At 41.4% G+C, this 26,510-nt stretch overlaps 1 protein-coding gene across 1 annotated transcript; it reads left to right on the forward strand.

Annotated features, from left to right (window-relative positions):
- Positions 1–5,691: 5,691 nt before the first annotated feature.
- Positions 5,692–26,379, forward strand: LOC126850957 (titin homolog; the record flags this gene model as incomplete). The annotated part of the gene is given in 7 exon segments (XM_050594447.1): positions 5,692–9,717; positions 14,176–14,459; positions 14,677–14,937; positions 17,600–17,949; positions 18,144–18,346; positions 18,474–24,442; positions 24,444–26,379. Coding segments are annotated over 7 exon segments (13,014 nt in total), but the record flags the coding sequence as incomplete, so codon positions are not given.
- Between the last annotated feature and the right edge of the window lie 131 nt (positions 26,380–26,510).

A 26,510-nucleotide genomic window follows, 5' to 3' on the forward strand; every position in this document is an offset into this window, starting at 1 on the left:
TAAATCGAGTTAATGATACAAAAACATAAATCGAGCATCACTGTTGATGTCTGCGTTTTAATGTCATGGTCTCGTGGATATGTATGTATATATGACGGCAAATACACGCTTTTGTCGTACATACAAGTGCCCGCGAGATATCGCGCATTTGGCTCGGAGTTATTCTCAGATATTTATCGCTGTATTAAGTATTCCCTGAGGAGAGACTCTTAACACGCCTTTCGATAGAGGAACGAAACAGTTCGTGACATCATAGGCTGCAAATGCGAACACACTCGCGACTTATCCCTGCCCAACCAGACGACCCCGACGCGATGATATTCGTTTGTCCGTTTATGGCATACGCGAATCGGGTCGCGGGAGAAAATATCGTACTTGAAAACCCTGATACGATCCTTGAAGGCTCGATGATTAAATGCGAGCGCGCAGGGATTGGTATAAATAAAAAGCCACCGTTAAATTCGGATCGCACGCTTGCGCGCCCTTGAAAGAAAGGCCGAATCGCATTATAAAGTAAATCAGCAACGGAAAAAAAGCGGCAACCTCTGAAGGATTTCGCGTAATCGCCACGTAACGCCACCGTAACAACGTATTCATTGTGACTATGGGTGCGCGAGGCGGTTATAACGCTCGCGTGAATAACCACGTATATGGTTTTACATCCGGTGACTTCATGGTTCCGATATAACTCGCGTTTTTAACGATATTCTTTTAGATATTATTATTAATATTGTGGGTACACTTTATTGGAATAATGTTTGCGGCATTTAAAGAGAATTAAAGTTTTTAATAAAGCACTATTAATCACGCATCACATTTCCGATTCTACAATCTTACTTAAATAACATAATTTCATATTTTTTATAAAAATAATAATGCCCACAACTTGAAAATAAAAAGCACTCTAGAAATTGTGTTTTCTGGAAAAAAAATAGCTAAAAATACTTGTTAAATTATTAGTGTCGCCGAAGTTATCGGAATCACGGCGAATAATGTACTTGTAATACTTATAGTTTTTGCGAAGGAGATTTAGGGACTGTAATATAATAAATTTGAAGTACTCTCTCTCTCTCTCTCTCTTTCTTAATCATTAAAAGGGCGTCGTTTTCCAAAAGATGCGCCGGTTCTCGTTCTCTTTGACGTCGACGTAACGACGCGTCAGCGAGAAGGTCAGGCTGCATCGCTTCGTCTTAGGAGCACAATTACAAAAGTTTCCCTTTTAACGTTAATTAATGAGAGAGTCCGCCGTACCGTACTTCATTATGGCGCTATCCATTACGAGGAGGCGGCCTCTTCTCTCCAAGTTGGGCATGCTTTCAATTCTCCCTCGGGAGAAAGATCGTGCCAAACTGATTTACGAAGAGCGATTGACTTTTTTTATTCTCCTCCTCTTGCATAAAGTTAACCCCGTTAACCATAAAGATCCGCCGCCATTTCGCCGATACGTCTCGATCTGCGAATGCGCGATTTTTGTACGCGGATCACGCAAGAAGCCGATATTTCTCGAAATCGATCGCTGGTTAAGGTATCTTGCCGCGAGCCGTTTTCTGGAATTCGATCGTGTCCTTCTCAATAAAAAAAAAAATGTAAGTTGATCGATGTGTGTTTGTTTTAGGCGACAAAGGATGAATAATCATGCGCGTTGCATCAAACTTTGTATGATCCTGAAAAGGATAATTAAAGAATAATTTGCAAAGGAAATGGCTTTAAACTCGTATTGCGATATTTTATTTATGATATAATAAGATGCGATATGATTTTTAATCTCGTTATTACTGATTGCGTTAAAAATTAGAATAATACCTACGCAACATGCTACTTTTACGCATCTAAGAATCATGCCGCATTCACGACGCACGAGCGTGCTAAGATCGACGAAGATTTAATCAACATTAAGTACAATATATCTCGTAAACACGAGGAAGATGATATACATAGCGGACTCAAAGAACATGTACCGAAACGTTCACGTTTATGTTCGCGAATGACGCGCTCGAACGGTTACCGGTTCGCCCACAGATTTCGACGCATTCGCCAAATACGGCGCATCGAAGTCGAAGTCGAACTCGAGAAGTCGCATACGTCCAGTTTCTCGCCCACGCCATGACCCGTCGTCGTTTTTTATGGGAAACACGAACGGACGGGCGTCGTACTTTCGCTCCTTAAGTGAAATGGTCCATGGATGCGCAGCGCGCAACGTATTTGGAAACTTTTTCTAGAGCGATCGTGATAACTGGATCGCGTTTCATACCTGGAAGTATAAAGTATGTATATAATAATTTTTTTAATAAAACAAAAATTTTATAATTTTATAAATATCAACGCAAAATGACTGATGAATAGCGTCAGTGATGATGCAAACTCATGTTTGATAATTCTTTTATAAATATTAAATAATTTTACACATCGCGCGCATAAATTAGATATAAATTAGATTTCATAGTAATATTAAATTTTTTTAATCTCTGTCTTTTATTTTCTTCTGTCTCCATATATTATTTACTTCTTTTATTGCATATTTTCACTAATCATTTTTATTTCTTTATAACGTATAATAAATTTTCGGACATTATTATTTGTCATATGATGTCATCTCGACTCGTAATGTCTCCGACCATTGCAGCTTTGTTCGCGTAATGACACATTTCATTATGTATACGAAAATCATCGTAAGAAACAAGCGTTCATTAAAGTTAATAAATGTCTAAGTGTACGTTTAAGTGTACGTGAGCATTTTTTTTTAACGAGCCAGACACACCTCGTACATAGTTGATGTCTGACATGAGTCGAGTTTACATTTACTCGATGTGAGTGTGTTAATATTTTGATTAAGTGAGGAAATTGCTCGCTCGATTTATTTTGAGAGACATATACAGCAGAAGAAACATAAATATGAATGACTTAAACACAAACATGAATGATTTAAACGTTTTTGTTTGTATGCAGGCGGTATCTCGTGGCTTATTACTTTTTATAAGCATTTCTTTCGATTCAAGTAACCGTACAATTAACACAATGTCTTATGATTTGAGCGATACTTCGCTATCGCACTTTTATGCCGATGAGTCAATATTGGCGAAATATATCAACAAAAAGACATTTAGCGTCTTTTATGATCGGAGACTTTATCTAAGGCTTTATCGCCGATCAGATCGGTGATCGTGAATTTTTATCTATTTATTTAGACGACAATTAAAAAAAAAATAGTCACAAGACTCTCTCGAAAGTATATTAAAAATTTCTATCGGTTGCATTTCATAATTCGATGCACAATAATACATTACTCTCTTAAATGGAATCAATGTATTACTACCGAGATGAGCAGTGATTTCAGTTATAAGCCTTGCAAACAATGCAATCTCACTGGCAAAAATCAGTTAATGACAACGGCTGATTTATCAGGGAAATCTTACTGCTATAATAAATAAAACATAAGACAGAGGGCGAGTGTTTTCACTAAAATACTTATTGATCTTCGTGAAATCTGCTTTAATCACTGCTTTACTCAATGGCTTTAATCATTTTCATTAATTCATATTAAGAGAGTAAAGAGCAAACAATAACAACAATATGAAATATTCATGTTATATATAATTTTCGCAGTCAGTAACTAAATAATTTATGTCTCGTATAATGCGTTTTACAAGATATGTCATGTGTATAATAGAAAGATAAATAGTCCATACATCTATTTCCTATTAATAAGAGTTCGTTTGTAGCAATCAAGCGAGACAATTGCTTCTTTTAAAATCGCGGCTCGTTAGCCTCATCTTAGCCGCAACTGTCTCCAATCGTCTCTAAATAATGGACATTGGCGACACTTGTCCGTCGTTCGTCCGGTTACGAGGGACACAGCAGTTACGAGCTTCGTCGTTTGTAGGCTACGTCATCGCTCGGTTTACATCGTGGCATCACGATGGACCGGTTCTGCGAAGGTGCTCCCACCGTGCGATTTCTCCGTCGCTTGTCGTCCGCAATTTTTCTCGTCGCTAAATATTCAAAGAAAAAGAATATTTGCGCGCGCGTATGAATCATTGCGCGTCGCTTATATAGAAATAAGTATCAAACGTACTCTCTTCTCTCGAGTCGCGCGTAGACTACCACACCTTTACGCCCATGGGACTTCCTCTTTTATCCTCTCTCTTTTCCATTATTTTTATTTTACATTTTGTCGTTTAACAACGTAATTTATACTTATCATGTTACTTACGATTAGATTGTAATAATTTTTCCGATGGGTTTTCTCTTCTTTAATAGAAAATATCGACTTTTACATAAAAGAGAAAATCATCATATGATTAAAGCGACAAAAGCTTATTGCATCGGAATTTAATTATAAAAGTTTTTTTTATTTTTAAATAAGCGCAATCCGTTTCGTACGGGTTAATCTGCGTATGGAGTTTAGTTCGGAATTTTATCCACGTATAGCGTACATGAGAGAAATCAACAGGTGTACGCGTACACACTGATGGAAAGATAAAAAGACTACATCCTGCGTTTACGTATGTGTTACGTAAGCGCGTAGACCAATGCGCGCACGTGCGCACGAAGCGCGTCTGTGTCCACAAGTTGGCGTAACGTTAAATATCACTGAGCAACTTTTATTTTTGCCCTACATACAAAGTTGTAATAAAAAATAATGATGACGCATATAAAATATGGTCGCATGACGTCACAATCGAACATATTGCTGAATGTATTTTTGTTGTTATTTCCCTATTTTGTATACAAGAGTTACAAGGCAACAATTGAATATTTTTTTGTCGCTTTTCTCGATTTGTCGTATAAGCGCTGGAATTTGCTCGCATTATTGGAATTTGACATTGACATATTTGCGACGTTATCGCGTTACAAATACGCGCGTGATGAAAAAACGTAAGTCGCGACGGAGACGAAGAAGGACAGACCGTAATCTGTCGTGCATCGTAACATAACGTGTTAAGCGATATACATACACCTGGTCGGTAGTAACGGTGTGTACTTCAACAGCGTCGTGCGTTCCAACACGTTATCGGTCATACATAACGAATACGTGCCATACGTCGTGTGTGGGACATACGAGGATGGGTGGTAACGTCCCACGCCGAACCAACGGATCACATATGAGAGTACAGAGGTATGAGTGTGCAGAGGTTCCGCCGCGGTGCGAAAAGTAGGGATGCCGGTGTTCTCCAGGCATAAAAGGTCCATGGTTCGTGTATGTCAGTGTCAGTGAGAAAGAGAGAGAGAGAGAGAGTGTGTGGAACGACGGACGGAGAACCGTGTGGTTACCTAGATCAGCGACGGCGAGTCACTGCCGATGCCACATCGACTCGCGATATCGAATTGAAAACATCGTCGATCGCGGATTTGGATGTCGTCTTGATCGTACTTTTGACTGAAAGAAAAGATAGAGGGAGAAAGAGAAGGAAGGAGAGGGAGTTCGAGCGAGAGCGAGAAGCGCGCAAGCAAGGAGCTCGTCGTTTGAAAGTTCTGAGAAGATACGAGTTTGTAAACGAGGCCGGTCACAGCGGAGCTTCAGTTCTCGATGAGCGATACACGCGAGCGGTAAATTTACGGTGATTAAACAATCGCGGGTGTGTGTGTGTGTGTGTGTTTTGTAAACATTTTTCATTACATTTACGACGATCACGAATCTTTCGCACTTGTGACAATTCCTGTAAAGTAATCGGATCGTGAGCCCGGTCGCGCAAGAGTGTCGCGATGACTAAGAAAAGCGCCGTATCAAAGACGAAGAATAAGGGGACTGCGAAGAATGAAGTGGCAACTGCATCCTCGGACGTCGTAACGACAACGGAGACGGTCGAGGTTGTATCCTCGACCAGCGTGCTCGAGGAGTCGAGACAAGTAACGGAGAGCGAAGCCAGAAGTAGCACGACGGAGGTCACGAGTTCCAGTCGCGAGATCGTCATGGATTCTAAAGGTAACGTAATCAAAGTTATCGAAACATCTCCGCAGACGGTTCAGCAGAGCAAGTCCAGTTATAAGAGCGGGAAGAGTTCCCAGGACTTTATTGCCGGAGAACAGACGCAATCGATTAAGCAAGCGAAAACGACGCGCGAGATCCCACGCGAGGATGCGAAATCTCTCTCGGAAAGTCGAATCGTTCGAGGAGAATCATCTGAACGAATCAACCAATCCGTACAGATGCAAACTCAAAGCGAATCTCGTTCGACGGTTCAACAATCCATCTCCTCGAGTACCTTAACCGAGAATTTATCGACGAGCGAGGATCACAGTGGGCATCGTCGAGCCACCGTTGTCGACATCAGAAACGGGGACCACGCTCCTGTAATTCAAACATCACGAACGATCGAAAATACTCGCGCGAATAGCGAAACGTGCGAGACGGTAACGAAAGATGGCCAGACAGTATCGAATAAAACGAGAATTCGCGAGACGGGGGAGAGAATCGACGACAACGGTAGGGAGGTGTCCACGTCGAGCCGAGAGGTTGACAGCGAGCGTACGATCGCACCTTCCAACGTGACAGTCATTAAAAGTATCGATGATACCGTTGATAAGAACGTGCGCGGCGTCGATTCGAAATCGGCGAAGTCGAACATCGATATATCGACTCGCTGTTACAAGCCCGGTCAATCCGCCTGGGACGGCACGTTCGTCTACGAGAAGCCCGCCACTCCTAGAGGTAAGAATATCGTCGACAAAACGGTATCCATGAGTTCGAAAGTTCACGGTGACGCGCAGGACAGCAAAACGAGCGTTAAAGTCACTCAAGACACCTCCACCACCGAGGAGGAGGTTATCGATCAGGTATCATCCTCGAGCACGACCGTGATACGAGATTCGAAAACGATTATCGACGAAGGTCAACTGTCCGCGACGACTCGTCTTCGCGATACCGTATCATCGGAGAAAGTCGCCGCGGACACAACGGATTTCGCCGGAAAAGAGAAACACTCGAAAGGACCGGTTCGTTACTCGAAACTCGGCGATTCCGCGTGGAACGGCAGTTTCGTCGTGGAGAAAACTACGACGCAGCCAAGACGACGTAACGAATCCGACACCGTAACATTCCACGGCGACAACGTCGCAGAAACGATCGAGAGAAAAGATTTTCGCGAAAAGAGCGCGGACGGTACGTACGAGAAGGAATCGTCCGAGAACGTCGTAAAAGGTGCCACGGATAGCACCAGATTTATTTCCGAAGAGCGACATGACGTAAGTAGAGAATGTTCGTCTCGTGTCGACGGTGCGAGCAGGGAAGAATATCCTGCTCGCGTATCCAGTCCGTCTCGTCGAAGGATCACCAGACCCGATGACCTCGCGTGGAACGGTGAATTTGTTTACGAAAAATCAGGACAAGACGATGCGAAAAAGCGTTCTTCCGCGGACGTCACTGTCGTTCGACGAACGGAGAAATATCACGATTCCGTGGATGTTCAAGATGTCACCGAAGAACAGAATGTATCCGAGTCAGTTTCGTCTTCCTACATCGTCGAATACGCGATCTCCAACGACAAAAAAAATATCGAGAAGGTTACATCGGTGTCCGAGGTGATTCTGGAGGAAGATGTCACTGAGGATAGAAGAACGCGTGGTCCAGAAAGCTCCGAGAGACAATCGAAACGAGATGCCAGCTCGCGCTGCTATAAACCTGGCCAGTCCACCTGGGACGGTACCTTTGTCTACGAACGACCGAAAACGCCTGATAGTCGCCGAAAGCCGGAAGACAAGCGTACAGTGAAGACTATCGATATTCGAGATGTTACGGAAGATAACTCAATCAACGAGGCCGATGTCACGAGTACCTCTTACATTGTCGAACATTCAGCGAGTCAGCAGAGTTTCTCGGACGTCAAGGATGCCAGTCTCACGTCCACGATTTACGAGACAGTCGTTTACGAGGGACGTCCTGTTGAAATGACGATCCGATTCGACAAAGATACGCCTCGAAGCCAAGTTTCAAACGTCAAGGAGCATCAGCCTAGTCCTTCTCCACGTCTTACGAGTCCTGAGAAGACGCCCAAGGAGAGAGATCTACGAAGTACCAAGCCCGGATCGTCCACGTGGGACGGAACCTTTGTGCTGGAGAAGCCGCAAGAGAAGAAACGACCGCCTAGCGGAGAATCCACTGACGGCAGACCATCGGAAAAATTTTATCCAGTTGACAGTAAAGAGACATCCGTGGCAACATCGAAGAAACATGTCAGCGAGTCCAACGTCGATCTACGAAACGTCACACAGGACATATCTAGCACGTCAGAGATCGTGGAATCCGTCATTGTGGAGCAATCGGAAACGCACGAGAGTTACACGGATTCGTCGAATCTCGATTTCTCGACGACTTCCGTCGAAACTGTCATCATTCGCGATAATCAACCAGTAACGACGCAAAAAACGGTGACCACCATTCAAGAAGGACCGAAGAGACCGTCTGCTGATGACGTAATCGTTAAGGAGAGTACTGTTAAAAGACCCGAGAAGAAGAAAGAGCCTCGTACGGACGACAGAAATTATCGGCCTACGAAACCAGGCGCATCGACATGGGATGGATCGTTCGTGTATGAAAAATCAGAGGAGAAGAAAAAGATATCGAAAGATACGCATATTGGAATTGATAAACGTAGTCCGATTAAAGAAAAACCAGTCGACATTACTGATCATAAAACAGTTACAATATTGGATACATCGAAGGATACAACGAGCGTTGCCGATTATTCTACGAGCTCTACTACCGTCGAACAAACCTTCGTTTCTGATTCGAAGACCGAATCAAAGACATATGACATTTCGAAAACTTTCATCGAGGAAGATAAAGCGCACGTGACCGAAAGATCAAGACAGCCTGTCGATGAGAAACCTAAACCATCGCCGCGACAGCGTCCGGAGGATGCCAAGAAGCCTGGAGATGAAGAACCGCGGAAGAGTCCGATGGATAGAACGTATCGACCGTCCAAGCCAGGCGCCTCCACTTGGGATGGATCTTTCGTATACGAGAAACCGAAAGAGAAACCGGGAGATAGGAAGGTAGCAAAAGAGACTCTCCAAACTATGGATAAGCTAATGAGTCCAATTAAAGAAAAACCGAGCGACGTCACTGATCATGGAACGTCTGTCACGATGCTCGATACTTCGAGGGACGTAACAAACGTTACCGATTATTATACGAGCTCTACCGCCATCGAACAAACTTTTCTTACCGATTCAAAGACATATGACATATCGAAAACTTTGATCGAAGAGAGCACGGAGGATAAAGTGCATGCGATCGATCACGAGAGACCGAAGCAGCCTATCGGCGAGAAACCTTCACCGTCGCCGCGACAGCGTCCGGAGGATGTTAAGAAGCCTAGAGATGAAGAATCGCGAAAGAGTCCTGTGGATAGAACGTATCGACCGTCGAAGCCAGGCGCTTCGACATGGGATGGATCTTTCGTGTACGAAAAACCGCAAGACTCGCGAAAGAAACCAACAGAAAACGAAGAAGTGAGCGAGAAGCCGAGAAAATCGCCAGATGAGAAACCGCAGTCGATTCCGATATCTCGAAAAGAGCCGGATGAGAAGATACCGTGGCGAGATGTCACCAAGAGCCGATATATCGAAGACATCACTGATATCACGCGCGAGGATGTCACGCGCACGTCCGAAGAGGTGCAGCGATCCTCTTACATAATCGATCAATCTTCAAGTTTTGCTTCCGTGCAAGACGAGCGTGTCATCACTGAATTTACTACCGACACCCGCAAGGATGTGGTGAGTAACTGTGAGACATTAAAATGTCTTCTTTATTACGTGTCACTTGGAAATTGTTATTTAAAAATGCGACTTACATAATTGGGAATAATATTTTTAAAAAATATTTCGGAATAATATTAAAAAAAAAAAAACAGATAAGAAACAGATTTATATTAATTCTCGCCCTTTTTATATCTATTTCTAAAAATATACAAACAATAAGTCAAATAATTATATATATTTATACTTTTGTTTCGATACTTTTTGTTAAAAATTTTTTCCTCGATATTTATAAAAATGTATAAAATGTTTAAAAATATAAATAAAATATAAAATAATCGTGATTTTAGAAGCTTTTGAGCGCTAAATTTTGAAGGAAGCATTTTTCGACTCATGTTTATCCGAAACTTTTTACTTAGAAATAAATTAAATTTCCTATAAAATGTCAAAGTCTGATCGGAACGGTTTAGCCCCACCCTGTATATAAACATATATAAATGATGATATATGAATGCTGCTGTAGCTAACATCTCGATAATTGACGATGGCCAGATGTCGAGCAGAATAATAAAAATCTTATCGAGAGACATACATAGTCCTTGTTCGAACGATACTTTCACTTCTCATTCGGGCGAAGGCTAGCATGTTCACGTGTGTGGCGCCGTCGAAAATAAATCTGACGTAATACAGTGATTCGCAGCAGGACAAAGAAGGGTCAAATGTGGTAGGAGAAGGAAGGGAATTCGTTTCGTTTAACCGCTTGAGATGGACAGCGTTGCGTTCTTGATCCGTATTTCTGCACGGCCGAATCCTGATTCATCGGATTAATACAAAGCTTTGAACGAAAATCGATATTTCATATATGAAAGCACGAAACCTATCGTGCCTCAATCGTTATACATATTATTATAATCGTTTTCCATTATCTTACGCGCTCCATTTCATATTATCATTACCAACGCGAGAGATCAAAGCGATAACCTTTACTTTTTATTAAAGATAAAGTAGACTTTGATATTTGTATGTGATTGAAATGTGTTCTCCTTTCTCTCCCCTCATCTTTAAGAAAACTGTTTATATATTTTAATATGATTATTTTAAAAGTCATATCAATTAAAAATAATATTATATGATATGACATTATATGATATTATCTCAGTAAAGTTACGCTTTGAATAAATTATGTCAGATGTTATTGGCGTGGAGATATTTTCAACCGACTATCTCGATCGTTATATTATTATATTCATTAAAGAGAATGCATAAGGAGAAAAAAATGATTACGATTGTTCATACCGCTGATAAGAGTCCTCGGGAGACCTCTGGCATGTGCCACGGGCGCACAAGTATAATCACCTGCAATCAAGTTCAATCGAGAGCGTGCAAAGTGACAATAATTGCATCCGATATCAGCAAATTTGGCAGTGATGTCACCGTCCAATGTAGTCCGCTTAATGCACGACCAATTGAATTTCACGCATGTTCCGCCTCGCTTATCGCGCGGTCGCGCGGTCGTTTAAGTGCCATAGAATTCTTAGTTAAGAGACACCACGCTGAAAAAGAAAGAGACACGTTAATGTCACTTATCATGCCGGTTACAGCATTGATAGTAGCGACATATAACGGTAAAAATAATTTACGGTGATAGGACGATTTAAGAATCGCATGCTTTTTGCCGATAATTCATTCCATCCGCGTCGCGTACTGATACGCTATATAATTTAATATTGATATTCCGTATCGAAAGATAGACAATCACGGCATCAACGAGTTTTACAGAGTGACCGTGTCGCTTCGGCTGAAAGTTTTCATAGAAATGCGGGTCGATATCGAACGTAAAGATAAACGACACGAATGACACTTTGGACTTTACTGTTGGAACATTAATATTCCTACAATACACTATTTGGGATTTTAAATGGAAACTAATTTTCAATCAGATTTTCTATTCTTTTTCAATTTTTTTTCTCAACTTGCCTTTTTTTCTTTTTTCTTTTTTTAATGAAAGCGAACTATGCGATTTTTTTCTACCGCGCTCCATTCTCTCGCAGTTAGGTTCCTGTAAAATCTCATCTCGCGTAAAATTTTATGATTAACGTGCACGTTGCTTATTAAAGACTCTCAGCGCCGGATACTTCTCGCCGTTAACGATAGTGATGAACTTCCTTAACCGGAGATGCGCGGAACAATCTGAAACTTCATCCCACGCTCGCATAGCGTTTCGCGGGAATATCGGGATCGACGCTCCGGAGTTCATGCAACGTCATTGTTAGAATGCTCGAATGCTTCGCTCAAGAATATCTAGTTAATACAACGACGGCTTATCGCCGATAATTTGCAATGCGTTTGCACGAACGAATTAAAAATAGATATTAGTAACACATAGATATTACACGGATAATTCGTTTCCTTAGATTAGTTCGTTCCAATTCTCACAGCCGTGACTTTATTCCGAGGTCTCGAGATGATCGATAAAATGCTTTAGCGCTCACACACATATTTCCCGTGAGTATCGCTTCATCTATCTTCGAATGAATATGTATGTGTGTGTACATTTGTCTGTATATTGAATAGATATCTTCCGCAAAAAGATCATTGAGTTTTCCAAAAGATTTCTTCACGAATCTTTTCGATTTCTAAACGAAGATACTCCGCGGAATACACTTGCGTCAATTGTGATTACCATCTCCATGTGACAACGTCATTAATCGGAACGATCCGTCTCGATATCATACACGGTTTACACGGACTGTTTTTGATTGTTCAACATGCAAACAGCTATAGAGAGCGTGCCCTACTTGCAACGAGATGCGATGATGTGAATGACGTGATATCTGCGAGCACGCGTGATCGCGTTTTCCCGGCGAATCGGTATTACTATTTTATGAGATAGCAATGCCTGTATTACGGCATCGATAAATACGTGATATTTTATATTCACAGCTCGTGTTTGCGTTCGTAGTTCTTTCAGACGAGAATCCTCCCCGTTAAATTTTTAATTACTCTATGAAAAACTAACGGCGCGGAAAAATGTCCGTCTTTGCTTTTTTGTTTAACAAATTTTTTAAAAAGAGAAAATTATGTTCGTCGCGCGAAAACTCGTGGAGCCGAAATTATGTAAACGAGCTTCATTATGAGCGACTCGCTCGTTGATATCGTTGAGGACGGGCAATCAGCTTAAAGACTCAAGCTGCTTAAACCGCTAATTAAATGCCAAAACTTCATTTGATGTGCTTTATACGAATTACGCTTCAGTGTTAAAAACGGAGAGTGAAGGATTTGGCTAACAGTATCAGCAAACGTTATTTGCTTCGTTATAGAGTTACTACGTCAAGTTGAAGAACGAGCGTGCTCGTGAGTATAATGAGCAGCTCCAACGGACCGAAAATAGATGCGCGAAATTTTTAAGCGAATGCATAATGTAGCGCGATAATGTAAAATTTTAATTCACATTTTAAAATCTTAAAATTGTCAAGGAAGAATTGAAAGTTACGAGCAAAAGATACTTGGAAATTTTCTACACGTGCGTAAAAAATAAAAATTCCCCGACGAAAAATTTCGAGATTTCAAAAGACATGTCAAAATAAATTTCTTTATATAATAAATTATCGTTTTGCGTCGCTACACAATATTATCTATTTCTCGCCTACTTTTGCAAGTCGTATACGAGCGACGAATTACGTTAACGACGAAACTGAATCGCAAAAGTACGGTTCGACGATTCGGCAAGCGGCGACGTTACATGATATGTTGTAAGCATAAAAGCCACATGTGCACCGATCTCGCGTTACTTGCATTCCGTCGAACCAACATAAGCACCGCCGGCGTTGTATTAATCTCGCTCATGTCCGTAGCGCTCATTATGCATCAACGTTTAAAGCTCATAATGAACGTTTACGGAAAAACGAAGCCACATTTATGTCCTTATTACGCCTTCCAGTCTGCGTTAACGTGCTGTCAAGACGTTTATCGCGTAGAATTTGCATACCGATCGTAAATCTATGTTTTTTTTTTTTTAATAATTGTTATGACATTGGCAATGACTTTAGGGAAATGTGCATAACGCTGCTGTAAAGCCATTACGAACAAAGTAGCGCCAAGTTCGTAAGTGACATAGCTAGCGAATGCACAACTGATCACCTCCGTTTCCTGATACTTCCCAACAATTTTTATGCTACATCAATGCGAGTACTTGGTCATAACAATAAAAGCAAAGTATATGTACTCAGAATGTATAGTATAATTCTAGATATCAGAGATATTAGTTTACAGAAGTGATAATGTTTGACATTATCGTCTACGTAATAATTAAGTTAAATCGTAACTTGCGCTACCCGTTATCAGTAATTATTGATAGAATGATAATTATGGCGACTATTGACCGTATTAAAACGAGATATCCACCCCACTCCAATATCTCTAGATACTTGTAATCAATCGGATCGTAGATAATTTGTTTTTGTCGTGCTTTTTCAGAGAGATGTCACCGAGTCAACGAAGGAATTTATTGACAAAGAGCAGGTGACTAGCATGGTAGCGCGGGATGTCGTCGATGACACCCGATTCGATGCCGTCACGGGCCCGGTACCCCAATCTCCAACGAGTTCCACGAAGAAACCGTCGCCGGAGCGGCCCGGTTATCTTCGCGGAATACCTGGACTTAGGGAGGACGATCGATCGAAACCAATTCCCGCCGCTGGAAAGCCCAGTCGACCTCCGCAGCGCGAGAAAAGTCCTCAGCGACCGACAGAAGATGACAGGTGAATATCAAGAATATTTTTTTTCAATTTTTCTTATATTTAATTATATATTATTATATTATAATGTATATCATATTCTTTAATTTTATATTTACTTGTTTTCCCTCAAGATGTGTACATATTTAAAAATAAGAAAGAATAAAAAAAAAAGAAAGAGGAAAGGGGCAAAAATTATACTAATTATTTATAATTTGTTACATCTAATTTTGTTGCAAAGACCTACCAAAGTCCGTTCAAAGTCGCCTGAGAAACTTCGTGATTATACATCGCCGACTAGAAAATCACAACCAGCGGCTGGCAAGCCGAGTCGGCCCGCGGAGAAGCCCGGAAAGCCGACAAGACCGGAACAAGATGATAAACCGAAACGAGGAGATCAAATTCCAGATTCTCTCGACGAGGACGCCGACGGCCCGATACCGGATATACTATCGAAAATCCCCTTGAAGGAACAATGCATTTGCGAGCTTTGTACTTGCGGGTAAGATTTCCTTATATAATCAAATATTCTTTTTACATGAATATGTATGGAAAAAAAGAGAAATCGATATAATTTAATTCAATTTAAATTACATATTGCTTATTAAGCCAAAAAATTCTTCTCTTTTTTTCTCTGAGATTTCTCTAATTTTCTGATTATTCCTACATCAACATTCTAATACATATATCACAAGTAATATAATTAACAACTATAGCTAGTGCGAATATGATTTAATTTAACTTATCTGCACGTTGCGGATATGAACATGATTGACCTACTTTGAAACACTCTTAACAAGATCAGAATACAAAACTTATCGGAGTCGAGATGCAAATTTACGAGAGAAGCACAAGAGATTGTCTTCAAAGCCATCTTTCCTACCCTATTAAATTTATTGAAATGATCTATTCAAAGCTGGACGTACATTTGTTGTATACAAATACACGTGTATCTATCGTGTTGTTCTTTAATGTCGTAATACAAGATGTATTATTCTTACTGCTTCCTATATATGATTATAAGTTTCTTATTAAGAGAGTTTTCATTCTTTCCATTAAATTAGTTTTAATCGAGTATTGTTGTTTAATACGATTCAATTTTTGCTATAAAAATCTCGATAATAAATTAAAAAAAAGGCAGGAATATTTTATTCGCATCTTTTTTTAAAACTTTACATACATATGCATAATGTATAAAAGTAGGACACGAGACAGATCCTTTTACGGCAAGTTGTTTCTGGGCGATGGCAAGTCATCGCACAGGATTCCTGCCCTTATTCGAACTTTTTCCAACCTACGTAGCTTTATACGACAATGACGTATCGTAGAAATTTACGATACAACTTTGGTAATTGCGTTAGACACACTATCATTTTTGAAGAATATTTATCGCCTCTTGCAAGGAGAGCGGTTCATTATGTAAAACAAGATTAAAATTGCAATATTTTTAGTTCCCTCAAGTTTTTCATATACGAAAATATGAAGGGGCGAAAAAAAGTTAAACCTCGACGTGTTAGCAAACATTTTTTTCTATTTTAACTTTGCTTTAGTATATAACTTTTTGAATAACGACAGAAATTACGTGATATGATTTATGTACACGTGTGAATATCTTGTCAGATTGAAAATCTTGACCTAGATGAAGGCTCGACAGCGCAGACAGATTTGCAAACGAAAGGCGTAAGCTCGGAGAAAATTAGTCGTGTCGTGACCGTCTCAAGAAGTAATTGCGGTTCGTCTGCTTGCTAGCGATTAGTCGTCGGAAATTTCTACGTAAGTCTGCTTAACTTTGAGAGATCTGATATAATTTCTCTCGTCTGGTTTATTACTGCTTTAAAGGAACGTTCAGAACGCGTCACATGTAGCGCAAAGTTTTATCCAATAAAAAATACATGAGAATATACACTCGGCTCTCTGAGACCAGGTCTGACATTTACGGAATTGCATTCCGACAATAAAAAGAAGAGTAAGTAAGAAAGAATGACAATAACTGGAAATGTGTCAATACTACTACTCAATATACTTATACAAATGTAGGGTATCCCATACACGCGAAATCATGCTCTCCAAATAAGTTGAATTGCTCTGAATAAAATATTGGCAAGGATACTCGTTTCTTTTCTCTTGCCATCTACGGGTAAACTCAATCGCTCGATTGCCTTTGAAATGTAAAGTATTCCCATCGGGATACGTGATGCGAGTCATTCAAAAAAGAAACAGATTTTCATTAATTATTTACGATCAATGTTGAAAAAAATTTTATAGACAAAAATATCATTTTTAATGCAATCACACACATTGTATGCTTTTTTAATCAAGCCTGCATTATAATAAATAGAATCCTATTGAATAAAATGATTTATCCAGCTTATCATAATTCTCGCATTATTTAAAAATGCTTACTTTTAGTTTTAATAATATGTAATATATAATATTAAAAGATATAATATTAATATGATATCTTAAAATGACATAATTAAAATGTCGTGTATTGAATGAGCTAATCGTCGTAATCTGAAAATTTAATGAGCCTCGTTAAAAAAGAGTGGCGTATGCACAAGTGGTTGCGTGACACTAACTGCCTATAGATCCACAATTACATGAATCCGGGATATAGTTTTTGCTACAGATTGCAATGAGATCATGATTCCGTTTCTATATCCATCTCGCGCGCGGTAATGGCTGCAAATACTAACTTCGAGAGTAACGAGACATTTAAAATCACGACACAAGCGCGCGCAGAGACCTTTATACTCATTATAAAAGGATTGATGCCCTTTTGCGCCGTATTTAAATCTCTGTATGCGCCAAGCCATTGTCATGCGCCAGCTTCGTTCGGACGAATACAAAAGCGGATAACAAGAATTTTCTGCGAAGAGAAAACGCTCTTTTTTCTCTTTATTAATATTAAACAGATATATAATATGTATACTGTCATACTGTAATAGACATAAGAATATAAGTGGAATTTTGTTTAATAAAATATGAATATTTTTATGTGCAGCTCTTTAAAAGCACTCTTTTTTGTTGTCATTGTTTTTTTTTTATATATAATTATAAAAATGTTTTTTTCAAAGCATACTCATTTCTCACATGAGCTGAGAGCGATGTTGTAGATGCTAAATCTATTTATATTCTCATTCTAACAAATGATAATATTTTAGACGTCATCGTTGTCCGCACAACTTACCCCAAGAACAATTCGAGTTTCCTTACGAGGAGCCAGTGCATACGGTGACATCTTATCGCCAAGATTACGATGAAAAACGCGTGGAGAAGCAAACGAAATATTATCATGAGGATCATCTGCATACAGAGGGCGAGTTTATCGGACAGAGACGAACCGATTATGTGGCTACTAAGGGCGAAAGAGTACCGGTTAAAAAACCACAAGATCATCTGAAACCTGAGGGTGAATTTGTCAAAAGACCAAAAGAGGAAGCGCCTACGAAGGGTGAGAGGGCACCTGTAAAAAAGCCGCAGGCTAGCTTGAAGCTTGAAGGAGATTTTGATAGTAAGTTTTTACACTTGCTCTATTTTTTATTGAATTGTCATTTTTGTATTATAAGTTTCATCCATGCACACACATACACACACACACACACACACACACACATAATCCAGCGATTTTTAAATGTAGCAAATTAAATATTTGTTTGTAAAATCGTCCGCAAATCAATGCAGATTAAAAAAAAATTATTTTTTCAGCTACAACAACAACAGAGTTAGTCTTCACCGGCACTCCTGGCGAACGACCGACTCCAATACGTCGCAACACTTACACAAAGATCGAAGGTGATTTCGTTGATGAAACAACGACACGGTCCCAATATATTGATCATCGCAATATTCAACGCGCTGAGATCATCAAACGAACAGATAACCTCATCGTGGGAGAGGGTGAATTCACTGTTAGTACTTTGAATTTATCAAATTTTGTTATTAGAATGTTTATAACGATTAGAATGTTTATAATATTATCGTATTTCTTTCTATTTTTTTTTATACTTTTATTATTCAAAAAAAATTATATTGCAGGGTACCTCTCATATAAAGGAGGATTTCCAAACTCATGTTATCGAGCGTGAATCTAAATTGCGACCGAAATACCCTGAAGATATCGATCGGTTTTATAGCAAAACTGATATCACGGACAGCACTACAACTACTCAAGAGCAATATCAAACTTTCGATCAGACGGATTACAAAAGCACTATTGTTGTTAGAAGAGCCGACAATTTGAAACTTGAAGGACCATTCGAAGCATTACCTCACACGAAAGATGATTATATTACACCGATATTGCCACGCAGGCCGGAAATACAGAAACCTAAAGATAATTTAAAGCCAGAGGGACCGTTCGAAGGACGCCCTAAAGATGATTATACACCAATCAGAGGAGAACGCGCGGATGTTAAACGCCCAGAAGATAATTTACGGCCAGAAGGTCCTTTCGAAGGACGTCCTAAAGATGATTATTTACCTAAACGCTTCGAACGTCCTGAAGTAAAACGACCAGAAGATAACTTACGAACCGAAGGACCTTTTGAAGGCCGACCTAAGGATGATTATCGACCAACTAAAGGCGAACGAGCTGATGTTAAACGTCCTCAAGATAATTTAAAACCAGAGGGACCATTCGAAGGACGCCCCAAAGATGATTATACACCAACCAGAGGAGAACGCGCGGATGTGAAACGCCCGGAAGATAATTTACGACCAGAAGGTCCTTTCGAGGGACGTCCTAAAGATGATTACAAACCTACCAGAGGGGAACGCGCTGATGTTAAACGACCTGAAGATAACTTAAGACCAGAGGGACCATTCGAAGGACGTCCTAAAGATGATTATTTACCTAAACGCGGCGAACGTCCTGAAGTAAAACGGCCAGAAGATAACTTACGTCCCGAAGGACCTTTTGAAGGCCGACCTAAGGATGATTATCGACCAACTAAAGGCGAACGAGCTGATGTTAAACGTCCTCAAGATAATTTAAAACCAGAGGGACCATTCGAAGGACGCCCCAAAGATGATTATACACCAACCAGAGGAGAACGCGCGGATGTGAAACGCCCGGAAGATAATTTACGACCAGAAGGTCCTTTCGAGGGACGTCCTAAAGATGATTACAAACCTACCAGAGGGGAACGCGCTGATGTTAAACGACCTGAAGATAACTTAAGACCAGAGGGACCATTCGAAGGACGTCCTAAAGATGATTATTTACCTAAACGCGGCGAACGTCCTGAAGTAAAACGGCCAGAAGATAACTTACGTCCCGAAGGACCTTTTGAAGGCCGACCTAAGGATGATTATCGACCAACTAAAGGCGAACGAGCTGATGTTAAACGTCCTCAAGATAATTTAAAACCAGAGGGACCATTCGAAGGACGCCCCAAAGATGATTATACACCAACCAGAGGAGAACGCGCGGATGTGAAACGCCCGAAAGATAATTTACGACCAGAAGGTCCTTTCGAGGGACGTCCTAAAGATGATTACAAACCTACCAGAGGGGAACGCGCTGATGTTAAACGACCTGAAGATAACTTAAGACCAGAGGGACCATTCGAAGGACGTCCTAAAGATGATTATTTACCTAAACGCGGCGAACGTCCTGAAGTAAAACGGCCAGAAGATAACTTACGTCCCGAAGGACCTTTTGAAGGCCGACCTAAGGATGATTATCGACCAACTAAAGGCGAACGAGCTGACGTTAAACGTCCTCAAGATAATTTAAAACCAGAGGGACCATTCGAAGGACGCCCCAAAGATGATTATACACCAACCAGAGGAGAACGCGCGGATGTGAAACGCCCGGAAGATAATTTACGACCAGAAGGTCCTTTCGAAGGCCGACCTAAAGATGATTACAAACCTACTAGAGGGGAACGCGCTGATGTTAAACGACCTGAAGATAACTTAAGACCAGAGGGATCATTCGAAGGCCGTCCTAAAGATGATTATTCACCTAAACGCAGTGAACGCCCTACAGTAAAGCGACCAGAAGATAATTTACGTCCTGAAGGACTTTTTGAAGGCCGACCTAAGGATGATTATCGACCAACTAAAGGCGAACGAGCTGACGTTAAACGTCCTCAAGATAATTTAAAGCCAGAGGGACCGTTCGAAGGACGCCCCAAAGATGATTATGCACCAACCAGAGGAGAACGCGCGGATGTGAAACGCCCGGAAGATAATTTAAAACCAGAGGGGCCATTCGAAGGACGCCCTAAAGATGATTATTCACCTAAACGCAGCGAACGCCCTGTAGTAAAACGGCCAGAAGATAACTTACGTCCCGAAGGACCTTTTGAAGGCCGACCTAAGGATGATTATCGACCAACTAAAGGCGAACGAGCTGACGTTAAACGTCCTCAAGATAATTTAAAGCCAGAAGGTCCGTTCGAAGGCCGACCTAAAGATGATTATACACCAACCAGAGGAGAACGCGCGGATGTGAAACGCCCGGAAGATAATTTAAGACCAGAGGGACCATTCGAAGGACGTCCTAAAGATGATTATTCACCTAAACGCGGCGAACGCTTTGCGATAAAACGGCCAGAAGATAATTTACATCCCGAAGGACCTTTTGAAGGCCGACCTAAGGATGATTACCAACCAACTAAAGGCGAACGAGCTGATGTTAAACGTCCTCAAGATAATTTAAAGCCAGAGGGTCCATTTGAAGGACGTCCTAAGGATGATTTCACTCCGAAAACAGCGGAACGTCCTGACGTAAAGCGACCGAAAGACAATTTACGACCTGAAGGTGATTTTGTAGATCGACCTAAAGATCAATATATGCCTGGAGAGAGACGTACGCCAATTAAGCATCCAGATAATTTGTATCCTGAAGGCGATTTTGAAAGACCTGAGCTGATACCTTATGGTCCCGGTGACAGAGCATCTATTGTACGACATCCTGATAATCTATTTCCAATAGGAGAATTTCCAGACAGAAAAATCGAACCTTTTAAACCGGCTGAACGTAGAAGCCCTTTTAAATATAGCGATAATCTTCGTCCAGAAGGTGATTTCACAGTAAGGCCTAAGGATGATTATAAACCAACCAGAGGAGAACGTATCGATGTCAAAAGACCGGAAGACAATCTGAAACCAGAAGGACCATTCGAAGGTCGACCCAAGGACGATTATAGCCCTAAGAGAGCCGAGCGTCCAGAAGTAAAAAAACCACAAGATAATTTAAAACCAGAAGGACCTTTCGAAGGACGACCGAAAGATGATTATAAGCCGACTAAAGGAGAGCGTGCGGATGTTAGGCGTCCAGAAGACAACTTACGACCTGAAGGGCCATTCGAAGGTCGTCCAAAAGACGATTACTCGCCTAAACGTGCCGAACGTCCCGAAGTGAAACGACCGGAAGACAATCTTCGTCCTGAAGGCGACTTCGAACGACCAGAAAAGATACCTATTGGTCCAGCAGAAAGACGTAGCCCGATTAAACATTCAGATAATCTCAAGCCCGAAGGCGAATTTATTGGTAAGCCGAAAGAAGATTTTACACCTACGAGAGGTGAGCGCGCGGATGTTAAAAGACCGACAGATAATTTGAAACCGGAAGGTCCATTTGAGGGTCGGCCAAAGGATGATTACCGACCGGTACGAGGAGAACGCATGGATATTGTTAAGCGTACGGATAATTTGCGTATGGAAGGAGACATAGAAACATATAGATCGAGGGATGAGTACATTGATTTCTTGATACGCGAAAAAAGCGAAATTACTAAATATCAAGATAATTTACGTATGGAGGGTGAATTTATCGATACAAGAACGCGAGACGATTTCAAAGTTGTTAAAGGCGAACGTGTAGATATTGTTAAGCATCGTGATAATTTAAAACCAGAAGGTCCATTCGAAGGCCGCCCGAAGGATGATTTCTCGCCGAAGAAAGCAGAAAGGCCTGAAATTAAAAAACCAAAAGATAATTTAAAACCAGAAGGCGATTTTGTACGTCGACCCAAGGAAGAAGCTCCAAAAAAAGGCGAGAGAGCTGACATCAAAAAACCGAAAGATAGTTTACGGCCGGAAGGAGACTTTGAAAGACCCGAGAAAACTCCGATCGGTCCAGCAGAGAGGCGTTCTCCGATTAAACATGCTGATAATTTGAAACCAGAAGGCGAATTCGAAAAGAGACCTAAACCTGAAGAATTTAAACCTGCGGAAAAACCAGTTATAAAGAAACCGCACGATAACTTGAAACCGGAAGGCGAATTTGTTTCTAGACCGAAAGAAGAAGCACCAAAGAAAGGTGACAGAGCTGATATCAAGAAACCGAAGGATAATCTTATACCCGAAGGTAATTTTGAAAGGCCGGAAAAGAAACCGGTTGGTCCCGCTGAGAGACGTTCTCCGATTAAACATCCGGATAACTTGAAACCGGTAGGAGAATTTGAACGGCCAAAATACGAAGAATATCATCCAGCAGAAAGACCTCAAGTAAAGAAAACAGCCGACAATTTGCGTCCGGAAGGTGATTTTGAAAGACCGGAGAAAAAATCGATTGGTCCAGCGGAAAGGAGAACTCCGATCAAGCACCCGGATAACTTGAGGCCAGAAGGAAAGTTTGTAGGCAAGCCTAAGGAAGAAGCTCCGAAAAAAGGAGATAGAATGGATGTTAAGAGACCTGAAGATAATCTTAAGTTTGAAGGAGATTTTGAGAGACCCGAGAAAGTTCCAATCGGACCGGCCGAGCGACGAACGCCTATCAAGCATCCTGATAATTTGCGACCTGAAGGTGAATTTGAAAAATATCCAAAGGAAAAAATACCCCTCAAAGGCGAAAGAGCAGATGTTACTAGACCGAAGGATAATTTGCGATCGGAGGGTGAATTTGAGAGGCCTCAGAAATCGCCAATCGGGCCAGCAGAACGGCGGATGCCGATTCGACACGCCGACAATCTGCATCCGGAAGGTGAATTCGTTGGACGACCAAAGGATGACTTTACTCCCAAACGAACTGATCGACCGATTCAGAAGAAGCCCAAGGATAACTTGAAGCCTGAAGGAGAATTCGTAGGTAAACCGAAAGACGATTATAAGCCGGTTAAAGGAGAGAGAACCGAAATTGTGATGCATCGAGATAACTTGAAGATGGAAGGCAACATAGACGTTTACCGATCACGAGACGATTACATGATAACATCTAAACGCGAGCGCGTGGACATTGTTCAACACGAGGATAATCTAAAAATCGAAGGTGAATTTATTGATATTCATCGGCGAGATGATTATCGAGTCACACGTGGCGAACGTAGCGAAATTATCAGACACGAAGATAATCTTCGCCCCGAGGGTGATTTTGTGTGTGAACGTCCGGAAAAGGCACCAATAGGTCCGGCCGAGAGAAGATCTCCCATCAAACATCCTGACAACTTGAAACCGGAAGGTGATTTTGTGCAGCGGCCAAAGGAACACGCACCTACTAGAGGAGACCGAGCAATCGTCAGGAAGCCCAAGGATAATTTGAAGTCTGAGGGTGAATTTGACAGACCAACAAAATCGCCCATTGGTCCTGCTGAACGACGATCGCCCATCAAGCATCCCGATAATCTTCATCCGGAAGGAGAATTTGTCGGTCGACCGAAGAAAGATACGCCAATAAAGGGTGATCGAGCGGATGTGAAAAAACCGAAAGATAATCTTCATCTTAAAGGAGAATTCGCAAAACGTATCCCGAAGAAGGTGGAACCGGCCGAGCGAAGAACACCCATCAAACACGAAGACAATCTACATCCCGAAGGAGACTTCTACATCGTGCCTAAGGACGATTTTATTCCGAAGAGAGGAGATCGCTCGCCGGTTAAGAAACCTCAGGATAATCTTCGTCCCGAAGGTGAAATGGAAGTTTCTCCAAAGGATGATTACAAGCACGTAAATGGAGAACGCGTGGAAGTGCGTCGACGCGAAGATAATTTACGTATGGAGGGACAGATGGATATTCATCGATCGAGAGATGATTATAAAAAAATTACAAAAGTGGAGAGTAGATATTAAGAGGCACGAAGATAATCTCAAAATGGAGGGCGAGTTTATCGATGTGCGTCGCAAAGATGATTACGTACACGTGATTGGTGAACGCGTGCCAATTAAGAAGCATTCAGATAACCTCCATCCAGAAGGAGATTTTGACAGATACGAAAAAACCATTGTCGGCCGCGGAGAAAGAAGATCACCGATCAAACATCCAGATAATCTCAAGCCGGAGGGTGATTTTGAACGTAGAACCCCGGATAAAGTTGGTCCCGGTGAACGACGGACGCCAATTCGTCACGCTGATAATTTGAAGCCTGAAGGTGATTTTATCGGACGCCCACGCGACGATTTTACGCCTAAAAGAACGGGAAGGACCGAAGTTGTGAGGAGAGAAGATAATTTAAAGATGATGGGCGATTTTGAAGACACAACCTCTCATAAATCAACCTATACGATTGTGCGTGGCGAACGCGCGGACATCAAGTCGCACGAGGATAACTTGAAGATCAGCACCGGCACTATGGAAACGAAAACGACTAACCGAGATACTTACACACCCTCTAAACAGGAACTTTCTCCCGCTGATAAAATAGTTAATCGTCGAAAACATATGGAATCATCTATTTTGCTTGGTGATGACACTACTGTGATGACTACAACGAATCGACGTAATTACAACACCTATACGAAGCGTACAGGAAAAGATATCGCTGCTAAGATGAGTCAGATGGAGTCTGATACGAAAAAAACTGTGGAATCGCAAACTCTGACAGACGGAACGGTTATTGCGACCATAAAACGTACCACAACTTCCGCTCAGTCCGAGAGTCAAAGAGTCGCCAATGCTCAAACTATCACTCATCAACAACAACGCGTTACCGATCATCGTACCACTCAACCGATTGAGGGATCTGGACCGCAGCCTGTTGATTCGCGAAAAACTATATCCAGTCAACATCACGAACAGCATCAAAAAATGCAACATTTAAACGAGCAACATTTGCGATCGCAGACTCGACGCACGGTCGAGGACAGATCGATCACTGAAGGACAGAATCATCGAGGACAGATCGCACGAGAAGATACAACTCGTTACGCGATCGACGCCGCGCACGGCGAACATCACAGACAGCAACATCAACAGATCGAGCGTCACCATCAGGAAGTAAGTAAGCGCGATTACGTAAACATGCAACACATGGAAAATCGACAGAAATCTGCGACGAGACAGCAACACGAGCAGCACATCATCTCCAGTCAAGCACAATACAATTCGAGCAGTCCGGAATTTCGGCGAACAATCAATGGGCAAACGATCGTGGAACAATCGCACATCGATTTGACCAAGAAGATCGGTCATCATCGCAAGAACGTAATATCCTCCTCGTCGGCCGATGTCAACAATTCAGTGCTTTATCGTAATGGTGGCGTCACTACGTCCACCGAAGCGCTTCACACAATCTCGTCAACCGCAGCTGATCAACGAAAAAGTATTTCGAACTTGGCCGAGAGCGGACAATACATCAGCAATTCGAGCCATAGCAATGACAGACGTAGCTTGACCTCGCTACATCGTAATTCTAAGGAGGTGAATCCTTGGGCCTCCTCTAGCTACGAACGCCCGCAGAAAATCGTGCGACATGACAACCTGACTGTTGGCGGAAAGTTTTATTCGCAGAGCGAAGCGAAGAGTTATGGTAACTTTTCGCAGAGTTCTCAGAAAGTCGAACGAGTACAGAGGCAAACGAATGCATCTCATATTAATTTAGGCGACGGCAGTACCATCAATTCTAGCATGTACAAGAGAGAATACGTTCCTAGGCATAGGGGACCGTGTCCGGCCGCTCTTTTAGAAGCAAAGCAGGCGCCTTTCAAGCATACCAGAGACACGCGGAAACACAAGTTTTACATGCCCGTTGTATCTAATTAAATTGGCGTATTGAAATTTAACGTTTTATTCAATTTTCCAGAAATATTATGCTTATATTAATGCATTCTGATATCAAAGCTTTTTTTGCAAAAATGATTATATTTATATATAATATATAAATATCCATTATATAGCATATACATATA

The sequence above is a fragment of the Cataglyphis hispanica genome, chromosome 7 (assembly GCF_021464435.1).
Source record: "Cataglyphis hispanica isolate Lineage 1 chromosome 7, ULB_Chis1_1.0, whole genome shotgun sequence".
NCBI lineage: Eukaryota > Metazoa > Arthropoda > Insecta > Hymenoptera > Formicidae > Cataglyphis > Cataglyphis hispanica.